A 20,189-nucleotide genomic window follows, 5' to 3' on the forward strand; every position below is an offset into this window, starting at 1 on the left:
GCCCTTAAGAATACCTAAAAAGTAGTTTTTGGATTTCGTCCTAACCTACACCAGCGAGGTGATTCCGAATTCCGGATCTAAAACGGTGTTCCTAAATATTCTCAAATAAATCTTTCACCGATTCAGTAATCCAACTGATTTTTGCTAGAATATGTTACTCATACAAATGCACAGAACCGTTTTTAAGGTTTTCGCTCTGCGACGCCGCTAAAAGGGTCAAATTGTTTTTTACAAATTACAGGGCTGATGAGCCAAAAAAGCCCGACAGGTTATGTACACGTGTAGCCAAACTGCTCTTTCAAATGGCTACAGACTGCAAGGGCACGTTCTGATTACGGTGTTGGAGGTCAATGTTTCTTCAAATTTTAAAAACTCCACCATGGAGAGACTGAAAAGCGGTAAAATTGTTTTTCACATATTAATTTTTTTACCGCCCGCCATCGGAGATATCGAACTGGTTTTTGTTGACATAGGCAACTTACTCACTTATCTCAACACTGTTATACAACATTTTTCAATGACACCCTCCCAATAGAGGCAAGCGGGATTTCGGGAAAACACTGTGTTTTTACACTTTCACAAATAATCACACAGCCAGTTGATATCTCCCATTCGTTTTTTCTTGAAAATGCTGCCCATTTAATTGCCAGAAAACCACTTTCAGGATTTTGTCCTAAGATGCGGATTAGAAGGCCAGCGAGATTTTTTAATCTGCATCCTTTTGGACGTAAAATTCAGTTGAGTTTTCCCGCGTTCGCTTAGCGGTCGCCATCTGTTGACACCTTCGGCAACTACGCGTCTCCAGTAGGAGCAGGTGTCATATATTATAAATGTAAAAGAGAAGATGTACCAGTAAACAGCGCAAAAGTTAGCCCTCAGCATCTGCTGGGACTTTCTGCAACCTCGCGCCTCCCACGGAAAGCCCATGTTACTTATGATAAAACTGTCCCGATGAACATCGTTCATATCTTCTGAGATAGCACATCCTACGAGGAAGAATACCCCTCACCCAGCCGGCCTCCATCCTGTGTTCCCAGCGCAGTCTCCTGCCGAATTCAAGTTGTGGCTGCAACCTGGCACTCTTCCTCATATATTATTAGGGAAAACAAACCAAGCTCCTCCTTCTTTCATCCACTTTTCCAAACCTTGAGCTGTGGGAGAACCTGGTGACAATCAGCGATCTGGATGTCCTGACAATACTTCTTCCAGAGTGAAGGCTGCCCACTCATCACATGGCTTTCTGAAATAGAGAACCACTCCCACTTGGCCGGCCCAATAAAACCTTTTTCACTCACTGACTCATTCGCTCAAACGCGCCATCTTGGTGCAATTTGTTTAGCGAGAGCTGGAGTAAAACACGAGTACCAGTCGTTTCACATTACCACGACGCGCCTGAAGTAGGAGCCTATGCACTGACAGCAGGCAGGCGCTCCCGAGTGTGTACCACTTCCCAATGAAGCAGCCTAATATGGCGACTAACAAATACCAATTGCTGTCCTTAATATAATGGCCCACCCGGGCACCGCCGGGTACTACCGCTAGTATTACATAAATAAGATTTAGCGCAGCGGAAGACATGGATAGTGGAAAGAACGGGAGGGGCGCCCGTCCCGTCCTTTTTACCGTCCGTGTCTTTGGCTGCACTAAATCTTATTTGTGTACTTTGAAAGGGTATTTGCACGAAGTGATTGGCACTGACAACCCCGTGTGAGAAAAGTATGTTGCAGTTTGGCAAAAAATCGCTTTAGTTGTTGCGGCGCCAGGGTGTTCCTGCACCATGGTGTATTTTGGACCAATCTTAAAAACAACTAACGATGAAGCTGGTTGCCGCAGAATTCTAAAATCATTATTTCAACAAGGACTGTTACTCATATCCTTTGCATTTTTTCATTCTGATACCGCTTTACCTGAGACATGGCTGATGTTTGAGATAGACAAAGATCCGCGTAGACAAACCTCGTCTCAACAAAACTGAAAACACTATACTAAAGTACACTGAAGGGCAAAAGAGTAGATGCAAGTGTGAGGCCGCTCAATATCCACGGCCCACGCTTTGTTGCTAAGGTGTCCTTCCGAGCCCAAGGGCGGGGTACAATTCCCAGACGTATCGGCCGTTCTTCAGATGGAGTCGAAAACCAAAATCACCAGTGTGCCGATATTTGGCCGCATGTTAAAGATCCCTACTTGGTTAAACTTAACCAGGAACCCTGCAACACAGATCGCCTCATAGCCAAGTGGAGCTTCGGCGCCGTAAACACACAAGAAAATATTTATCTAGATTTATATTTAGTTCTTTGCGCACATTCAAAAAATCCCGGGCTGTCTAAGAGCTGAAATGACAGCTAGTTCATAGCAAACGAACTGAAACCTTGACAATATTGCATTTTTATTTTCAACTACCGCGTTTTTCTAAAACAGAATGTAGTCTGAAAGCGTTGAGTGAAGACACTCTAAAAAATGCGAAATTCAGCGATTGCACACTACGCGAGTTGTAATGTCCATGGCGCATAAGCCTTTTTTCCTTTTTTTGACAAAGAGCTGCAAATTTACTGTTTCGCAATAACCAATAACAGGTATTGTAAACACATTATAAATTACCAACTGAATTCGTCCAGCAAAAAGAGTATTGGTATCGACATCGCGCGCCATTTGTCCCTCGGATGGTTATCGCCAAGGTTTCGATATTCATTTCATAGTTTATTGTTTCCGACAATACGATGTCCAAGCATTTCACACTCAGCATAAAGTCAATGCCATCGTTCCCGAGCCTAAAATAACTATTGCTACCGGGAATATAATTTTATTTGAAAAATTGCATCCCTTAGTTCTCGTTATTACTTTGCAGGCAGTTCTTGTTGTAGCCTTGCGATGGGTATATAAAAGATATTGGCCTTATATCGATATTTTTTCCACAGCTGACCCAATCACCAACATTTTAATTTCATCGGCGTAAGCCGGAAACTAACTGAAAGAGGTTTACAGAAGATATGCATGTGAACACGTAAGAAGAGCATCGGACTCAAAATGGTACATTGTGGTACTCCAAAATAAAATTGGCGTCTCAATAGACAGCAAGGAATTTTGAGCTAGTGCATCTATCCTGTATTTAAAAACAAGACTGTACTAAGGAAAGACAGCGGCCTTTATTGCCCTAGTAACTTTGGTTACACAGCGAGACGTTGCTGTTGACTAGGTCGGTGGCATTTGAAAAATCCACATGCACTCCAAGAAACAGGAATTTTGCTGAGCTAAAATAATCATGATTTTTGCACTTTGAGTAAGCATGATGTCCATGGCTTCCTGCTTTCTGAAACGTAATTTCAAATCGAAAAAAACTGAGTGCTCTAAAAGTAATCACTAGAGTGAGAAATTTTTGAACTTCTTTTTGTTGCGTGGGAATATGAATACGCAGCTCTAATTCAAAAACTTAAACCTACACCCACCTTTGTGTATAGCGACCATCCTTGTAATTTTCATCTGCTTTGAAAAAACAGTACTAAATTCTCTTCAAAATTGTGTATCATGTGAAGATCGAAGCTCATAAAATCATAACGTATCTAAATGGTTTAATTGGCGTGCCGTCAGCATCCGTATCTTTACTAGACACTAGAGCGGGGAAAATTATTAACAATTCTGCTTCGTTTGTTAAAAAACGCTGATTCGTTTTGCATTGGCGACTGCTATATCGGTGGAAAAAAAACTTTTTATTTTGAAGAAAGTTGGTTTACGTGTTAAGCGCCCTCCCAAAAATGCAGAGCATTTTACAGCAGTGCGTGAAAGAGCATATTGGGGCATTTCTTTTTGCTTGCACATCGAGATGACTGTTAACTCTAGTGTAGTTGAATAAATAACGCTGGTTAAATAAATTATTCACGAAGTGCTGATCTACCTAATGTTATGAAGAATGTGCCCACTGGAAGTACATCTTCCTTGCATATAATATAATTCATCACAACCCAATCATTTCTCAATGTCTAATACATCCTACACGACAGCTTTTAAAACCACTCGGCAAACAAGTATTCAAGCACTAAAAGTGTATTCAGAGCATCTTAAATTACCTAGCACTTATTGTGATTCCCTGAATAAGGTCGAATAATAGAGTAGTGTACCATCGGAATTAAAAGTAGTTGACAGTGCAATTCCACAATAAAAAGCAGGAACTGCTGCGACTATTAAATTAACATCCTCTTTGCCAGCACATAAGGACAAACTAAATCACCGGAGCCTGCGATTCTAACCTAAGTGAGAATGACGCAGCGGTTAGCGTCAACATGTTGTGAAGCACACGTGCGAAACCTTGCGCCCCGACGTCGTCACTGTGGCTGACTTTTTTTCTGACCTTAGGATGTCAACTACGGCTTATGGCCGAGCGTGTCGTCGAAGCTTAGTTCAAACAGGCACACCATGGCCCGTACCTCGTACAGGGCTACGAAACAAATCTCCTGACAAGCACACCTGCCGGACTGAGCGATGAGTAAGGTCGGAGATCGGAAGGTTTACGCTCGAAATTGATAGAGCAATTTTGACACTACAAAATCTACGTTTCATGTCACAATTTGTCAAGGACGAGAAGCACATCACATCGTTGATTTTGGAGCACAATATAATATCCAGTTGCGAGTTTTAAAAGAATTCGGCTGTGTTTAAAGAACTTACAGAATGTCTTTTCTTCAGTATTTACATCTACAGAATCCACAGGTAAACTAGAGCGGCTCAAAGGAAGAACAATGGCAAGAAAAACAAAAGTGTCAAGAATAATTAATTTACAGTACGTTTTTTTTTCTTCAGAATTTCCGTCTACAGATTCCACAGGTAAAAAGAACCGCTCAAAGGAAAAACGACAGGAATAAAAACAAAAGTGTTTAGATTAGATAATTTTCAGAATTTTTATATTCAGAATTTCCACCTACAGAATCCACAGTTAAAATAGAACCGCCAAAAACAAGAACAATAGCAAGAAAAACAAGTGTCGAGGTTAATTAATTTACAGTACGTTTTTTTCTTCAGAATTTCCATCTACAGATTCCACAGGTAAAACAGAGCGGCTCAGAGCAAGAACAATAGAAAGAAAAAAATGTCTGGGGATTATTAATATTATATTATGAACTGTCAGAGAGATCTGTTATTTACGGTCAATATCTCAGGATTTAGGGCGAAACAATGCAGAAAGTATATTTTGTACATTTCTCTTTACTTTCAGCAAAGCATTGGGGCGCTGTCTATTTTCGCAGCCAGCCTGACAATCGTAACAGGTACGTACACCACGCAAATGACTACACTATGAAATCTTTAATTAGTATCTTTCAATATAGAAGTCATTTGACGATGAAGACCAGAATCTAGAAAAAACTATTCCTTGTTTGCAAACTTGGCGCAACTTTTTGTCGTCAGGGAAAGCATGTTCTTCAAATCCTCGAAGAAAACTTAAGTGATAATTTTAGAGGGGGGGGGCTGTCTTCGTATATTAACGAAAGCAACCCTCGCGAAAGGAACTGCTTCGTCAAGTCTGCGAAGAAGGAATCCATGGCGTACCAATCAATTAGTCACGGTGAGCACGCTCAGTGAATCTAGAATTATAGCAGCCCGACAATAATATTTTGCAGTGAGCGCCTGTCTCGCTCACAGACAGGATCACAGGTATCCATGCCCTCGCTCGCACATGCGAACGGCAACATGTACTGCGAATTATCTGGCCCAACTGCTGCAAAAGGCGCATGTACTCGGCACTAAACTTCAACATCGCAATGAAAGCCATTCAATCCTTAATGCGTCATTGCTTAGGTGGATCTTTAATGGTAGATCTTTATTAAGAAGGGGCAGCTTTCGCAGCCTCGTCTGCTTACTCAACTTGATGATCGGCCCACCACGAACACTTTCGCTTACTTGGAAGGCCCGCATTTTGGAGTTTCTCACATGCGGCTTGCAAGGCGAATCCGCGCAATGTAGTAAGCTCAGTTTGCGCTAGCCTGCAGACTCAGTAGCCGGATTTTCGTGCTTACCGGAGGTCTTCGATGCATTCTGACACAATCCGGGTGCCTTCGATCACAATCTGACCTCATTTGCCGTCTACTCGGAGTGCAGTCGCTCCGCACTCTCATTTACTTCTGCGCATCAATGCTGACAGACGGTGCCGAGACGCCTAAACATCGTTAAACGCCGCAAACGCAACCACTTGACATTACGCCTAGCAACTTCACCTTCTGAGGCACGCACTACCAAAGCCAACGTCGTTGCCGTCTTGACTTGACGTCCCCTGATCCACACGCACTTTTTCGTTTTTGGTTTCTCTGGCACACTCTGTCGGCGAGTTGACGTTGAAAATGTTTGCCGATATGCACTTTCTAGTGCAAAGGCAATAAAAGAGTGTTATTTCGAGATTAAAATGGTCATATCTGGTCTAGTGCCAGGTGCCACTGTACCAGGTGCTTCCCCGGGAGAGCCAGGGCTGGATCAATAGGAATATCTTAGGAAATGAACCGAAATGAGGCACCAAAGTCAATCTGTACACCACTGATCACGTGCCGAGAATGTGTGCTGCGGGGCGCTGCCGTTGGTGCGCGAGGCCCCGTCACAAGGGCGCCCTCCGGCATGAGGCGCTTGGCCCGACCTTAGCCCAGCTGCGTAGGCGGAGCTAAGCCTCGCCTAGCTATGACGTCATCTAGCGTGCCGGCACCGCCCAACCAGGGTCCTTCAATGCTTTTCTGGTGCGAATGCTTAAAAAGTGGTCGCTTAAGAAGTGCGAATGCACTTCTTAAGCGACCCTCAGTTACGCGTCCACCGCCGTCCGTCCATCCGCACCACATACCCACTTAGGGCGATTGGCCAAGAAGAGTTCCTAATTTCTTGAGCACATACCCACTTAGGGCGATTGGCCAAGAAGAATTCTTTCGCATCACCCGTGCATTCCCACTTCCCCATCGACGACTGCTGCTTCGCCAGGAGCGGAAGTCGGGGCGAGTACTGCGGCGTCTACCTCGTCGGTCACGTCTACGCGAACCTCGTGTCACACGCCGTGTCCACCTCGCCGGTCAGGGACGAGTCGCCGTACACTGCCGTCTACACCGACGCGTACTCGGGCGACGGAATCGTGGTCGTCACCCTCTACCTCGCGCCAAACATCTCGCGTGACGACGTCGTCGAATACGTGGACGCGGCGATGGAGAGTGTGGCCAGGCGCGTAAAGCCCTCGGACCCGGTCGTGGTTGTTGGGGACTTTAACGTGGACGTGCGAAAGGGCGGCGAGTGCTTGATGGAATACATGCTCGCCAACCACTCCATGACGTGCCTACCGCTAGAGGCTCCCACCACCATCAACGGCAGCTACATCGACCTGGCCTTTGCGAGGAACTGTCTGATACGCGCGGTCTTACAACAACTCTAGACCGTACATTTCAGTGACCACAAGGCGGTCATAATGACCGTCAACTACAACGACAACACCAACAAGTGCTGAATAAAGAATACTGTCGTTTCACTTTACTTGCGTGTGTGTGATCTCCTCGAACATACACTTTAATTCACCAAGATTTCCAGAGAACGACTAACGGGGGGTGAATCCCCACTTGATCACGCGGGGGTGTTAAATGCAACTAACGGGCGAATGCCAACACAGTTCAACATAACTCCCCCTCATAGCATCACCCGTGCATTCGCACTTCCCCATGCTCCCCTTCGGGGAAATGCGGGTGAATTTTTTGGTGAACGCTACATTTTTTGCCATAATATTTTTAAGCGGCCGTGACGACACCTAAACACGTGACAGTTCTGCATGTCGCGCATTGATACGTACAGCCACTTTTCTGGCAGACCTTGTCGCCTAAGGAAGGAAGCGGTTACAGCCCACGTAATGAACCACACTGCGGCCTCTTGCGCGCAGGAAAGGCAGTTTCAATTCTCCTTGCTGATATGACAAGCCTAGGTAAATACACATCACCTGAAAGGCTGTAATTCCAGTCTTTCTGTTCACCGGATATAACCTCTGGTTTTCTATTTTTTCTCAGTTGGTGCAACGAATCTACAACCTTGTTTACAAGCAAGTATCCGCAGTAGGGAAACATACTCAGCTATACGAATGTCCTTCCCCAGAGATAATCGGGATTTAGGTCATGGATGCCTTCGCTCCATCGACCTTACCAATCGTGTCCGTGTGCAGCAACGGCATTTTTTTGACGTACAACGGGAGATAAACGCAACAAAGCAAGCCCTAGTACAAGTCCCCGCTGGCGGTGAAAGCAACCTGCGTTTTCGGGAGTAGGAGCCCAATAAAAGCTTTGCACTTGAACATTTCATGAGGTTCTACAGCACTTCGGAAAACAGTGCTGCCCACATAGAAAACGGGCGGGAAACATACGGTGCCTTATATGGCGCTTTAAATAATATAGAAACATCAAAACGGTGCAAACGTTTCTATTTTGACAAATCGTTTGATTCTTCGATGAATCAATTTTCAAAATATTATCTTTGTTTGTTAAGCCTCATTGCGCAATACTCCGTATGAATTCCGTATTCACATAATTCCGTAGAGGCGGAACGTTTCACTAGGGTAATAATATCGCAAACGTGAAGCAAATATTCTAGATAATTTGTAAAACGGACGTCGCACCGAAAACTCAACAGTCTTACGCCAGGCCCGTCTCACTACGAAACCTCGAAGTATGAGGGAACGTGGCGAGGAGGCAAGGAGCCCACCAGCAGGTGGGAAGAGGGCGCGTCTCAACAAAAAATATGGGTAATGAGGTCCCAAGAATCGAACCTGGGATCTTTACGCCGTGGAACCGGCAACCTCACTACTGGGCCACCCCAAAGGCCCAAGAAGTGCGGGGTTAACAACGGCGACGAACAATAACATGTGCAGCCAATTGGAGTGAGTGAGTGAGGGAGGGAGGGAGAGAGAGGGAGAGAAAAACGTTTATTCAGAAAAGAGGAGAGAAGAGAATGAGTCAGGAGCGGCCTTCACCCGAGAGATCAAGATCTCGCCTTCACCCGAGAGATCAAGGCTTCTTTGTCCTCGAGCTAGCAACTGCGCAAGGCACTCTCGCATCGCCCTATGGTAGGGGGAGAGGGTGGTATGTGGTTCAGTGGGCCCATCTAGACAAGGTGGGGGAGATGCGCTGGAGGTCAACATGCTTGCTTGCCGTAGGTGTGAGTTGAAGTCCTTGCCCAGATGCGGGTATCGGAAACAGAGAGCGAAGAGTGAGGAGGGGGATTGGTGTGCTTGCAGGCTCTGTAGTGGTTCAGGATGTCGGTGTAGGTTTGTGGGAGGGGGTCAGAGCAGGTTTGGGCGGGCGGACTGGGGTGGGCGGACTACTCTGGGAGTGCCCGGGTAAGGAGATCGCAGGCTGTGGCGTAAGTCACTTTGTTCTCAGGGAGTAAGGTCTGACTTGGTGTTTCCACGATGCGGATAATGGGAAGGGTGGGATGTTGGAAGCTATTTGGAAAGGAAAAGAAACGCTTTCCGTGGTTGGAGTCGAATCTGGGTCACTCGCGTCATGAAAACAGCGTTTAGCCCATTGAACAATCACCCCATTCTGGACGCAGAGTCAGCAGCGAGGCGAGCAGCCATTAAATTTACGGCTTCTTTCTCTCAGCGCACAGCATTTGTAGCGCGGGAGTTGGCTTTGGACTTGGCCACGGGTGGCAAGTGCGTGCTATCACGGTCCGCTTTGGGAAAGATGTGAAAGCCCGTGGACGAAACGATCCGGACCTGCCAGTCACGGAGAACCTTCAGCGGCAAGTTCATAAATAAATGTGAGGTACCACAGGCGGGTCTCCGGGTCACCACCTCTGCTGTGTCACCAGCCTTGGACCACTAGTGCATGCTTCGGCAATTTTGTTTTGGTCCAAGACGCCAAAGCCGACACCGGACGTCGGCTTGTCCTGACAAAGGGCGTTGTTATTTTCGCAATAATATCAAGATACCTGGATGATTACAAACCAAGCAAAGGGCAAAGGGAGCATCAAAAGTGTGTACCTGGAAAGGATTCGTCACGTGTCAACAACTCTGCTCCGCAGGGAGACATGCATGAGATAGCGAAGGTCGGACGTGATCTTAACGCCTCTCGGCTGTGAAGGTCATGTGGGCTTTGGCTGAAGTTGCCGAAACAGGACGGGTAGTCTTAACACAGTTATTGCAGGTAATGACTGTGTTGGCGGATCAGAGAAATGACCAGGACCTCATTATCGCACTGAAATGGTGGAGTTATAATTTTAAATAGTTTCGCGCAAGCTGAATGTTTTTTTTACATCACCTAGAAATAACCATCAGCAAATTCATCTTCACTTACCACAGCGGAGCTAGTGAGGACTGTTCCTATTGATTTCTTTCATTTGTTTCACTTACTGTCAATCGCTGAAGCATTCTAGAGAGGAGTGGTTTATAGAGCACACAACAAAGGACAAAAGCGGTAAAATAGCTGAAATCTGTTATAAGTTGGCTAATTACATTTAGTCGATATAAATAACATCATAAAGACTAATTTGTAAAAACAACAACATGCACATCAAAAAGGCAGAAGGAAGTGTATGCACATTGCGAAGCAAAAAAGAAACGCAAGGGTGCATTTGCATATCTCAAAGGGAAGCATTGACACAGAGTGGTGTACTATACTGAACAAAGCATACAAAATGAGAAATACATACAGATAGATACAAGCGCAGCTGTGCGGCAAAACCAAAAGAAATTAATTATGACGGGTCATCTGGAATAAAATTACGCCCATCTTCCCGCGAGGGGAACCCTGATGTGATGCGACGCATCGGGGGGTTCAATTGGCGTTTCCATTGGGTGATTCTCTATGGTCGTAACGTTGCCTTGAGCGTTTGGGGTGACGCTGGTATTGGATTGCGTCAATCCACTCGCTGAAGGGACCGTCGCTTCCATCACGTCTTCATCGGAAGAATCAAGCCAAGCACGCAGTCATCAATCGAAGTCACGCGGAGTCGAACGATAGCGAGCGCTGACTGAACCGCCGCAGCGCGCTACCCGCTTTATATTCACAGCGCCTGAAGGAGAGGAGCAGCGGAGGAGAGTCGCGCATGGGCGCACTTGCGCGACGGGAGCGGAGCGAAGCGAGCGAAGCGCGCGCACGCAGCTGTTGTTTATGATAATGAGACGGAGTGAGAGTGTTGCGCACAGCTGTCGGAGAAAAGAGCGGAGCAGAGTCGCGCATGCGCAGGTGGCGTGCGGACGCTGCCGACGCCGACGCAGGAGGGACATGCCTCAGAGCAAGAGATGCGTCGCATCTAAAAAATGCATATTTTGAGCGTCAAAAACGTGCATGATGTGTCATTTGCGCTGGATCTTCAGGAAGGCAGTTCCAGTCATTTGATGTGCTGGGTAGAAACGAGTGAAAAATTGTGCTAATTTGACAATGAGTGATTCCAAGTTTATGCAAGTGATCAAAATAGGACGAGCGATAAAATGGCGGTGGTATAAACAAAATGCATGGCAAGTTATTATTGTATTTATTGTGATTGTATGTTTTCGTTTTATATTTGTATGTTATGATTGTACCTTGTTTTATCAAGCCTACATTCAATTTTCGACCACTGCCTGCGACCTGACAACCGTGTTCGTATTATCATGTTTTGTAACCTGTTTTTAATTTACGGGGTGTGTGACAAACAGGGTAAATGGTATTTCTTATTTATTTATTTATTTATTTATTTACTTATTTATTCATTTATTTACACCTCGAAGGCCCCTATACAGAGATTTCACATGAGGAGTGGGCATACGCAAATAGTGCAGTGGTTTGAGTCAGTAGAAAAAGAATCTTCGATGGCTTCGTGGAAATAAATTGGACTAGAGTGGACCACGGCGTCGTTGGGAAGATCATTCCAGTCTTTCGCTGTTTTGATAAAACAAAAATTCTGATGGGCAAAGGTGAGCGTCTTTTCTAGGTAAGCACCCAATGGGTGGTCACATACGGTCAGAGCGACGAAGTACTTCTTTAATGACGTTGGAAGCTGTTTGAGAATGATATAACTTATATAACAAGCAGAGCTGCCTACCATTGCGCCTTGGTTCGTAAGGAGTGAGATTAGCTTGGTTTTTTACTTTAGTGACGCTGATTAGATAGTAGCAGTCCTAAAAAATAAACATTGCCGCTTAGTTTTGTACACATTTAAGTGTATTAGGTAAGTTAGAAAGGTGCGTATCCCATATTCCACATGCGTATTCTAGCTGATGCAATATTATCTTTCAGTGTTTGAAGTTCCTCTGTTCTGGTCCAACATCGTAATTGGTTCGTGCGGAACTCTCTACACAGCACTGGTAACTGTTTCTTTATTTTGCTTTAGCGTTGTGTATTTTCCGAACGTATACCATAGATAAGAAAACTTGTTGCAGGTGAGACGCACTTGCTTCAAATCCCAACATTAAAAATTTCAGTCACCAACACAAACTAGTTTAATTGCCTCTTAGGGCATTAGGTAATTCCATTTCAGCTTAAAACATTAAAGATAGACATATAAACAGAAAAGAAAATTTACTATTAACATTATCAAGCTACCAGGCAGATATTTCTATACCACGGGGCGTATTCTATACCCTCTGTGGCTACTCAAGTAGCCAGGGCGTTTCTTGACAGCATTATTGCGTGTTTGTCGACTTGAAGGAACTGGCGATATGGTTGGAGGTGCAACATAATTTTGTCTTTAGTGTGTAGGGAAACACCGGCATGTTTCGCGCATTTGTTCGCTGCTTTTAATTAAAGGGGTCATGAAGACAAAATGCAAATTTGCTGCAGTCGAAAGACTTCCTGTGTAGAATACCATGGACAGAAATTTTGAAGTAAAGTTGCAAAAATCAGCTAAATAATAAGAAAAACAGATTATAGGATCGCGAGTGGCCAGCTGCTTCGTCCCTGTCCTTATGTTTCCTTGTTGCAATTGACTGAGGCCTACAAAGTCCAACGCAAATTAAACAGGGATTTTAAGCTAATCGCGTGACCTGCTCGCGTTTGAACATATTTCACATACATTTTAGTGCACCAGCAATGTTGTAGTAAACAATGGAAGGTACGAACAAACACGTAAACAGAAGGACTGCGTGCTCCGCGCATTACGCCCGCTGAAGTTGCAGAGCAGTCGGGTGCGTGCAGCCGATAGGACACTAACCAAATGGCCTAACCGGCAGTGCCCCTTGCGTGACCCTGTTTATACCCTCGTAACCGATGTTCGTTCCACGAAAGGAATAACCGAATAAACGCAGTCGTAACAACACACGCCAGCTACAAATCCGGTCAGACGTAGGGAGATGGAGGACAGCGGCATTTGAGCGATATCACTGCGCCATCTAGGGAAGCGCACGGTAACCAAGGTAACAAAGACACGCTTTTCCTGATAGCGGCCGCCTACGTCAACGTGCTAACTTCCGTGTCAGGTACTTGCCCAGAATACGTTATTGCGGAATGCCCGAAACATACGCGATAACAGCGGGAGAAGTAAAAATTGGGCATTGTTCAATTCTTGAGTGAATAAGGCATCGTTATGTGGCTGTACAATTGCTGAAGGCACCATGAAGCACCAACTCTTTTTGAATAAAACAACTTTCTATGCCATTTCCATGGCCCCTTTAATTAAAAAAAGAGGCCATCGCTTTGCGTTAGAGTGAAAGTACCCTTTTTAACAAAGAAATTAAAAAAGAAATATGCGTCCAGTATGAACACCGTCTGGGTAATTCAACACCGCCTACTGAGTTTAGATCACTGGTGATAAAGCATAAATTGGATTTATATATATCGCGTAGTAATATAAACTGGAACGTTTAGCTTAACTTGTACACCCTTAGTATACGTAGATTTAAGCGCTGAGGTCCAAACTGCTGAACAAGTCTTTACGTAAGACTATGTCTGCCAAGTCATTCACTCGCTGTGTGTATCTTTGGGTGGAGCCAAAAAATATGTAATGCTTAAGGCCTGTCTAACATTTACCAAATTTTGTCTTTCGTTTACTTGAGGGTGATCAAACAATGGTTGCTTACAAAATAAACGGCCGAAAGAAAACGCACAGAAAAGATTAACTTTCTACAATAGTTGGTATTGCCTTCGATATATGGTAATTTAAGTATTTCAAGCCTAAATATGGGGATAAATAAAGGGTATCCTAGCAAATAACTCGCTACATATAATATTTTGACCATATCAGCTTTTTTCATTTTGTCTGTCGCTTCTGACGCTGCTAATGCATAGATGTAACCCAAAATGCGCACGTTAAGGAGTGCCTGCAATGATGACAGCACGGGTGAAAATACAAGCCCTTCCGTTGTATAATATGAAATGATGGTCTGATACTCCCATAATCAAGAATTTACCTTTGCCTTTTTTATATCTAGGGAGGGCTTCGAGGAGTTGTGTGGACGGACTGTATGCAGTTAATCTTCATATTGCTGGGGCCTCTAGCCGTGATTGTGAAGATAATTGTAAACTCAAGCGGGGCCCAGAGTACTATACAACCGTTGGAAGACTTCAGTATCCGCCCATACATCGCAAAGTAAGTGGACGTTCACACCTAGGTTCGAAACGTGTCAATGTGAAGTTAAGCATACTGCAAAGCGTGCGTACAGCAGATATATTTTTTGCAACTCTTAAACGGGTAGGTCTCAAAAATGCAGTGAAAAGCACGTACTTGAATGCCTGACAAGGAAGGAGCACTACGCAAGCTCAGAGATCTAAAATAACTCATTTACATGTGTTCAGTTGAAAGGCTGACTTCGAGGGCAATATAAATACACAATACAAAAAAGGAGTGAAACTAATTTTTCTTTCCTCCGGTGATGATATTACACGGTGGGAATCTGGAGCATTGCAGAGTTTGATTAAAAGTACCTGACTAGTTGGCAGATACGTCATTAATGAATGAGGATAGCCCAAACGAAGGGGGTTGCAAAAAAGGGCACATGACAAGACCGTTCGGTGCGTCAGAGTTCCTTGTTGTGCAATAAAAAAATGCCGACGAACGGTTCCACCAAAGATAAATAAGACAAATACAAACGCATGTACAACCACAGCCTTCGTATCAAACGTAGGGAGCTTTCCTGCCGCTTGTGAGGGGATATAATTGGCTGTCATGTACAGCGAGATTTATTGGCTGCGTGGCGAGAAAAACAAACTGATGCAAGACTTGGCGTTGTTCCTGATCACGTGCGCCTCGAGAATTACTCGGGCACGTGAGTTACGAAACCAACAAATGGCCGGCGACCACGCCGTGGCTTAAATAAGTGCAAATAGTGCAAGCCACAGTGCAAATAGCGTGGCGCAGGCATGAAGCGTCATTGTGGAATACGGTGTGTTAAACAGGGTTTCTGAGGGCACAGTTACGGTGGTGTCCAGCAATAATCAAACCCTGCAAAGAACAAATCCAACCTCGAACGGAGGTTCACAACAAACACGTCGGTTGCCACAAAACACCAGAAGCATCCAGCGCGCTTTCCGGCGCAACTTTGCGATCACTGTCAAATTTCTCTTTATTTTTTTAACCGGTTGAGTTTTTAGGCGCCAGAAAACATCGCAAGCGTGCACTGTTTCTGCCATGCTTTCTGCTGTACATATAAAGGACACCACATTTTACGCAGCACTGTGGGTTGGTTTACCGAGGTCGCAATGGAAAGGGAGCTGATTAATCGGTCGCAAGCTTATAACGCCAGCCGCTCTCGTCATTGGCGAACCCCCCTCAGTGGGCGTGTGCAAATGTTCTTTCACTTGTTTCCAGCCCCACCATCAGGTAACTGCAACCGTGGCCTAACTAAGAGCTAATCAGCGCCAAACTCTCTGTACGTAAAACTGCAGGTAACATGTAACGTTCGGCCACAAAGAGTAAAGTCAGGACTGCCGTCCGACCTTCAATGGAGAGATACTCAAGTCCACCGCATACCACCCTTCGCTGTCACATGACTTGTTGTAGCCAATGGCAACGTCGGGACGGCGCATACCGGAGCAACGTGGTGGCTGATTGGCCGAGTTTGTGAGCTTGCATGGTGGAAGCCACTTGACAAAACTGGTACTAAAGCTGTTGAGAATAGGCTGTTTCTAGAGGGCCGCCCAACGCTACAATTAGCCTTCCACTAAAGTGGCGTACTCCGGCGTTTCGCCAAAAATATCGCGTCTGGCACTACTTCGTTTATCCCAAGAACACGTAACGAAAGTTAACCTAAACTGACGCAGCGTAACGAACGCAAAGCAATCATTTAAAACACCAAAACAAACATAGCCTATAAATATTATAATGGTGAGGAATTAGTCGTTTCTAATATTCACCAATTATTTCTATGTGCTTCGCCTTTTAACACGGACGATAGGAACTTCTAACACCACACTCCATTCAATCTGATGGACAGAACCTCGTCCGTCAAATTCACGCCGATCGCTCTTTATTGCAGACAATAGTAGAATTCTGTCTCTAGAATGATCGGTATAAATATGTTTGATTCGTTATAAGCTCAGCCCTGTATGGGTCAGTGATTCTCTGGCAACGGCCGATTTGACATTATAATGTCAAATGTCATTATAATGTCACCTGTGTTCATAGAACTAATGCGTTCAAATGTGTATTTTTCTGTATATCCACCCCTTATGTAATACCCCCCAGTGGGGTCCTTAAGGAAATAAAAATGAATGAATGAATGAATAATGTGACAAAACGAAGTACAAATGTCGTTTGATCCTTTTTATTTCTATGCCTCTTCCATGTTCCCACTCTCCCCCATCCTTTTCAAGGTCTTATTTCCTCCCTAAATGAACAGCCATCAATTCAATTTAATATATTATCGAGACGCCGACAATGTTATGGCCACGGCGAAAAGGCACCAGATTTCATAAACCTAACGCTATAAAAAATATATTTTTCTTTTACCGACCCCAAGAATTGAAGCGGTGTGCTTTTTATTCGATTGATTGGGCATGAAATAATAAATTCCAAGCCGGCCGGCGTGCCTGACAGTTTTATTAAGAGAAAAGCGTTCAATGCAGGATTCCCATTAAAATCCTTGTACTCTGGGCGTACATTTCTTCTTAGTCTTAACCCGACTGCTCATACGCAGTCGGTAGCTGCCTCTCAAAAGGCTTACAATGATTGCTGACCTCATTCGATAAAAAAAAATGAAGTGTTTTTTGGCACGCGCAACCAATAGAAGGCGCGTTGCAACTTTTCTACGGTCTGTCCTGAGAATTAAAAAAAAAAAAAACATTCGGTTAGTATTTTAGCACGAACATGCAAACACCCTCAAATTGCGCGCTGCTCTTAATGTGCTGGCCACGCGACGTGACAGGAAATGCGCGAACGCGTCAGGGCCTCTTATAATATGTGAATGCGAAAGCATAAAAGTCAGATTGACAAATGAATAGGCCTTAATTGTGGGCGCCATTGTGCTCTGCGCGGATACCCTTGTCGTGCTAGTGAGTGTTGCGCCGCCGGGTGCTGCAGCGGTAATATAGAGACCCTCCGGATGGCGCACAATCTTGCAGCTTAGTGTATGGATGAATGATTCGCTCATTCAAACCCAATTCTAGAGCAAATGTACCGCTATTGTTATCGCGGATACCCACCAAGCAGATACCATTTCCTCTATGGTGAGTGCGGCGCCGTTGGGGTGGTAATCTTTGCGGGGCAATTGACCGCCGTGCTCTTTTTCATCGCGTAGCGTTTGTAGCCAATGGGTAAGTCATGGCGGTGCATTCTTTCCTTCGTGGCGAATCGGTGTGATCGCTTCCTTTGTGTTTATTCTAACACGTGCACTAAGCTACGCGCCTCATATAATGTAAGTTTAGTTTCCGCTACAGAAAACTTTGGGGTAAATGTTAGCCAAGGCTAATTTACGGGTTACGGCGCTTTGTATACACATAGTGCTTTTCGAGTATTAGGACTTGCATGAAATATAAAATCTCTGTGATAGGCGTTGGTGTGCTGTTACGTGTACGAACCGCTTCAGTGCTCGAGAATCTGGAATGCAGACACCAGATTTCTTGCTTGTGCAATAAGTTTTTCCGTGCTTTTCGAAACTATACGTGTTCAATTAACTTGACAGCCTAATCTGTACAAACGTCCGACGACAAACGCTAACTTGCATTTACTAATTAAAAGGACGCGCTGCTACTTCACAAATTAGAAATAACCTAAACCAGTAGGCGTTGTATTAAACTAATTGTTCACTAAGAAGGTCAAAATCTCACTTTGTTTTTTCCTTATTCTCAAATAAAGCTTCCACATAGATGTGACTCATGACGAGAATGTGTGGTCCGTTCTTATTGCCTCGACAACTGCTGCCATGTACCGAGTCTGTCTGGATCAAGTGGTTGTACAGAGGTGCATGGCGTCTACGAGTCTCAAAAACGCGCAGAGGTAAGAATCGTTAAAGCAAGGTTATTTCAGAAACTTTTATTTTTATAATATTGGCTACATTTACCTTAAACCAAGGGAATTCACTAGAAAATCCGCCAGTACATGCGCACTTCATGTCTTATTGTTGCCCTTATCCTGACTCGCTCCCATTAGTTAGAAGACTGTTTGCTCCACATTTACGACAAGCGTAGCGAGTGTCCGGGCCATTCTCATGCCACGCAGTGGCTCATGAGTCCAGAGACGGGCGGCATGACACGCACTTGTCCGTCTTTAACAGAATGATCACGATCCACTAGGACTTCCTGAACAATATAGAGGAATTCCTTCACAAAAAGTGACGTCAGGGCATTTGTCGAGTATTCCTTACGGAATACTAAATACTCGGAAGAGCGCAGGCGTCACTTTTGGTGATGCCTCTGCCACAATGTCAAGCCGTTCACGGAGCTACACGTCGCAGTAGGCGCACAGCGGGGAAACCTAAGGATGTCGCGAAATCGCTCCACAATTAGCGGCACTCCATTGCTAATTTTGTTCAGAGCCATGGCTCTGTCGAGGCGCAGCAAAACTTGTCCGTGCCATTTATCCAGATTTAGCCGCCGTAGCTGTAAAAGTCAAGCAAAGCTGTGTAGGGCAATCCTTGAAATGACGTCGCTTCCGCCCCCTTTTTTGTAGGGCTTTCGAGATAATAGGAAAAATTTCCTAGTTTATCTCCGACTATAAATGACAGGAATTGTTTGTTCAATGTAAAGAATAGCGCAGCAATTAAAGGCGTTCTCTCATCAGTGTGGCGCATACATTAGGAACCAAGATTCGAGATGAAAAAGAGCGTATGAAACGCAGGAACAAAGGAAGGAAGGACGACGCAAAGTTCTGAGTGCGTCGTGCGTCCTTTGTCCCTGTGTTGCTTGCGCTGTTTTTTATCATGAATCTTAATCCGAACAAACTAGCCCAACTTGTCATCTATATACTTGAGTAAGAACCGCGCAACAAAGCCGCTTTGCACTCAGCAAGCAACGGAACAGCCTGGCCGGGGTCTCGCTGCCTTCACCTGTACGTTAGGTTTACTGCGCAGTATCGCGCACAAAAAATCGGCGAGAAATGCAGTCGACATAGTTTCACCGGCCTGTAGCCGTCGAGTAATGTTCGCTTTTGTCGCAATTCTTCCGTTTTTTTGTGACCATGGCTCCGAACCGCGAGCCACCACTGATAACCACTCAAGCATGCTTAAAAAAAACTCCCACCTCCCTCGCGGGAACCCCTGTGTAGATGCGACGCATAGGCGGAGCGGCGAAGGGACCGCGTTTTATAGCGCGCATAACGTTGAGGGGACTGCATAAGCCGGTCCCAGTCGATGACGACGTTGGCGTACTTGTAAAGCGGCGTGGACTCTAGGTGTTTGAGCCAAGCGTGGATGTTGCTTCGCCGGAGAACGGCACACCGGTTATATGCGCAGCGCTCCCGAAGGAGAGGAAACCGCGGAAAAGAGAGTACTGCACATGCGCCGGCGCCAGTGCGTCTGCCGCGGCTATGACGCAACACAATCACACAATCCACTTTAATCCAATCCAATCCAATCCAAACCAATCCAATCCAATCCAATCCAATCCAAGCCAAGCCAAGCCAAGCCAAGCCAAGCCAAGCCAAGCCAATCGAATCCCATCCAATGCCCCTCGCGAGAGAGTGTTCGGTATCGAAGAGGAGAGGGGGTGAGCGGCGGAGAGCGCAGCTGGCGCGGCGAGGAGAATGGGGGAGGGGCGGCCAACGCCGACGACGACGCCGGAGGGACAAGGCGAGTGAATGAGATGCTCTGCATCTAAAACTTCAAGAAGAGGTTTATACATCCAGAGCCG

At 45.2% G+C, this 20,189-nt stretch overlaps 1 protein-coding gene across 2 annotated transcripts in view; it reads left to right on the top strand.

Moving 5' to 3' along the window:
- Positions 1-20,189, top strand: part of LOC144153817 (sodium-coupled monocarboxylate transporter 2-like) — a 109,069-nt gene that overhangs the window by 45,035 nt on the left and 43,845 nt on the right. For both annotated transcript variants that reach the window (XM_077685548.1, XM_077685547.1), the window contains exons 3-6: positions 5,204-5,255; positions 12,210-12,277; positions 14,339-14,496; positions 18,199-18,339. In XM_077685548.1, the coding sequence (XP_077541674.1) occupies positions 5,204-5,255; positions 12,210-12,277; positions 14,339-14,496; positions 18,199-18,339 (419 nt within the window). The remainder of the gene's footprint in view (positions 1-5,203; positions 5,256-12,209; positions 12,278-14,338; positions 14,497-18,198; positions 18,340-20,189) is intronic.

Source organism: Haemaphysalis longicornis, unplaced genomic scaffold (genome assembly GCF_048455015.1).
Source record: "Haemaphysalis longicornis isolate Haplotype H1 unplaced genomic scaffold, Haemaphysalis longicornis Haplotype H1 scaffold_9, whole genome shotgun sequence".
Taxonomy (NCBI): Eukaryota; Metazoa; Arthropoda; class Arachnida; order Ixodida; family Ixodidae; genus Haemaphysalis; species Haemaphysalis longicornis.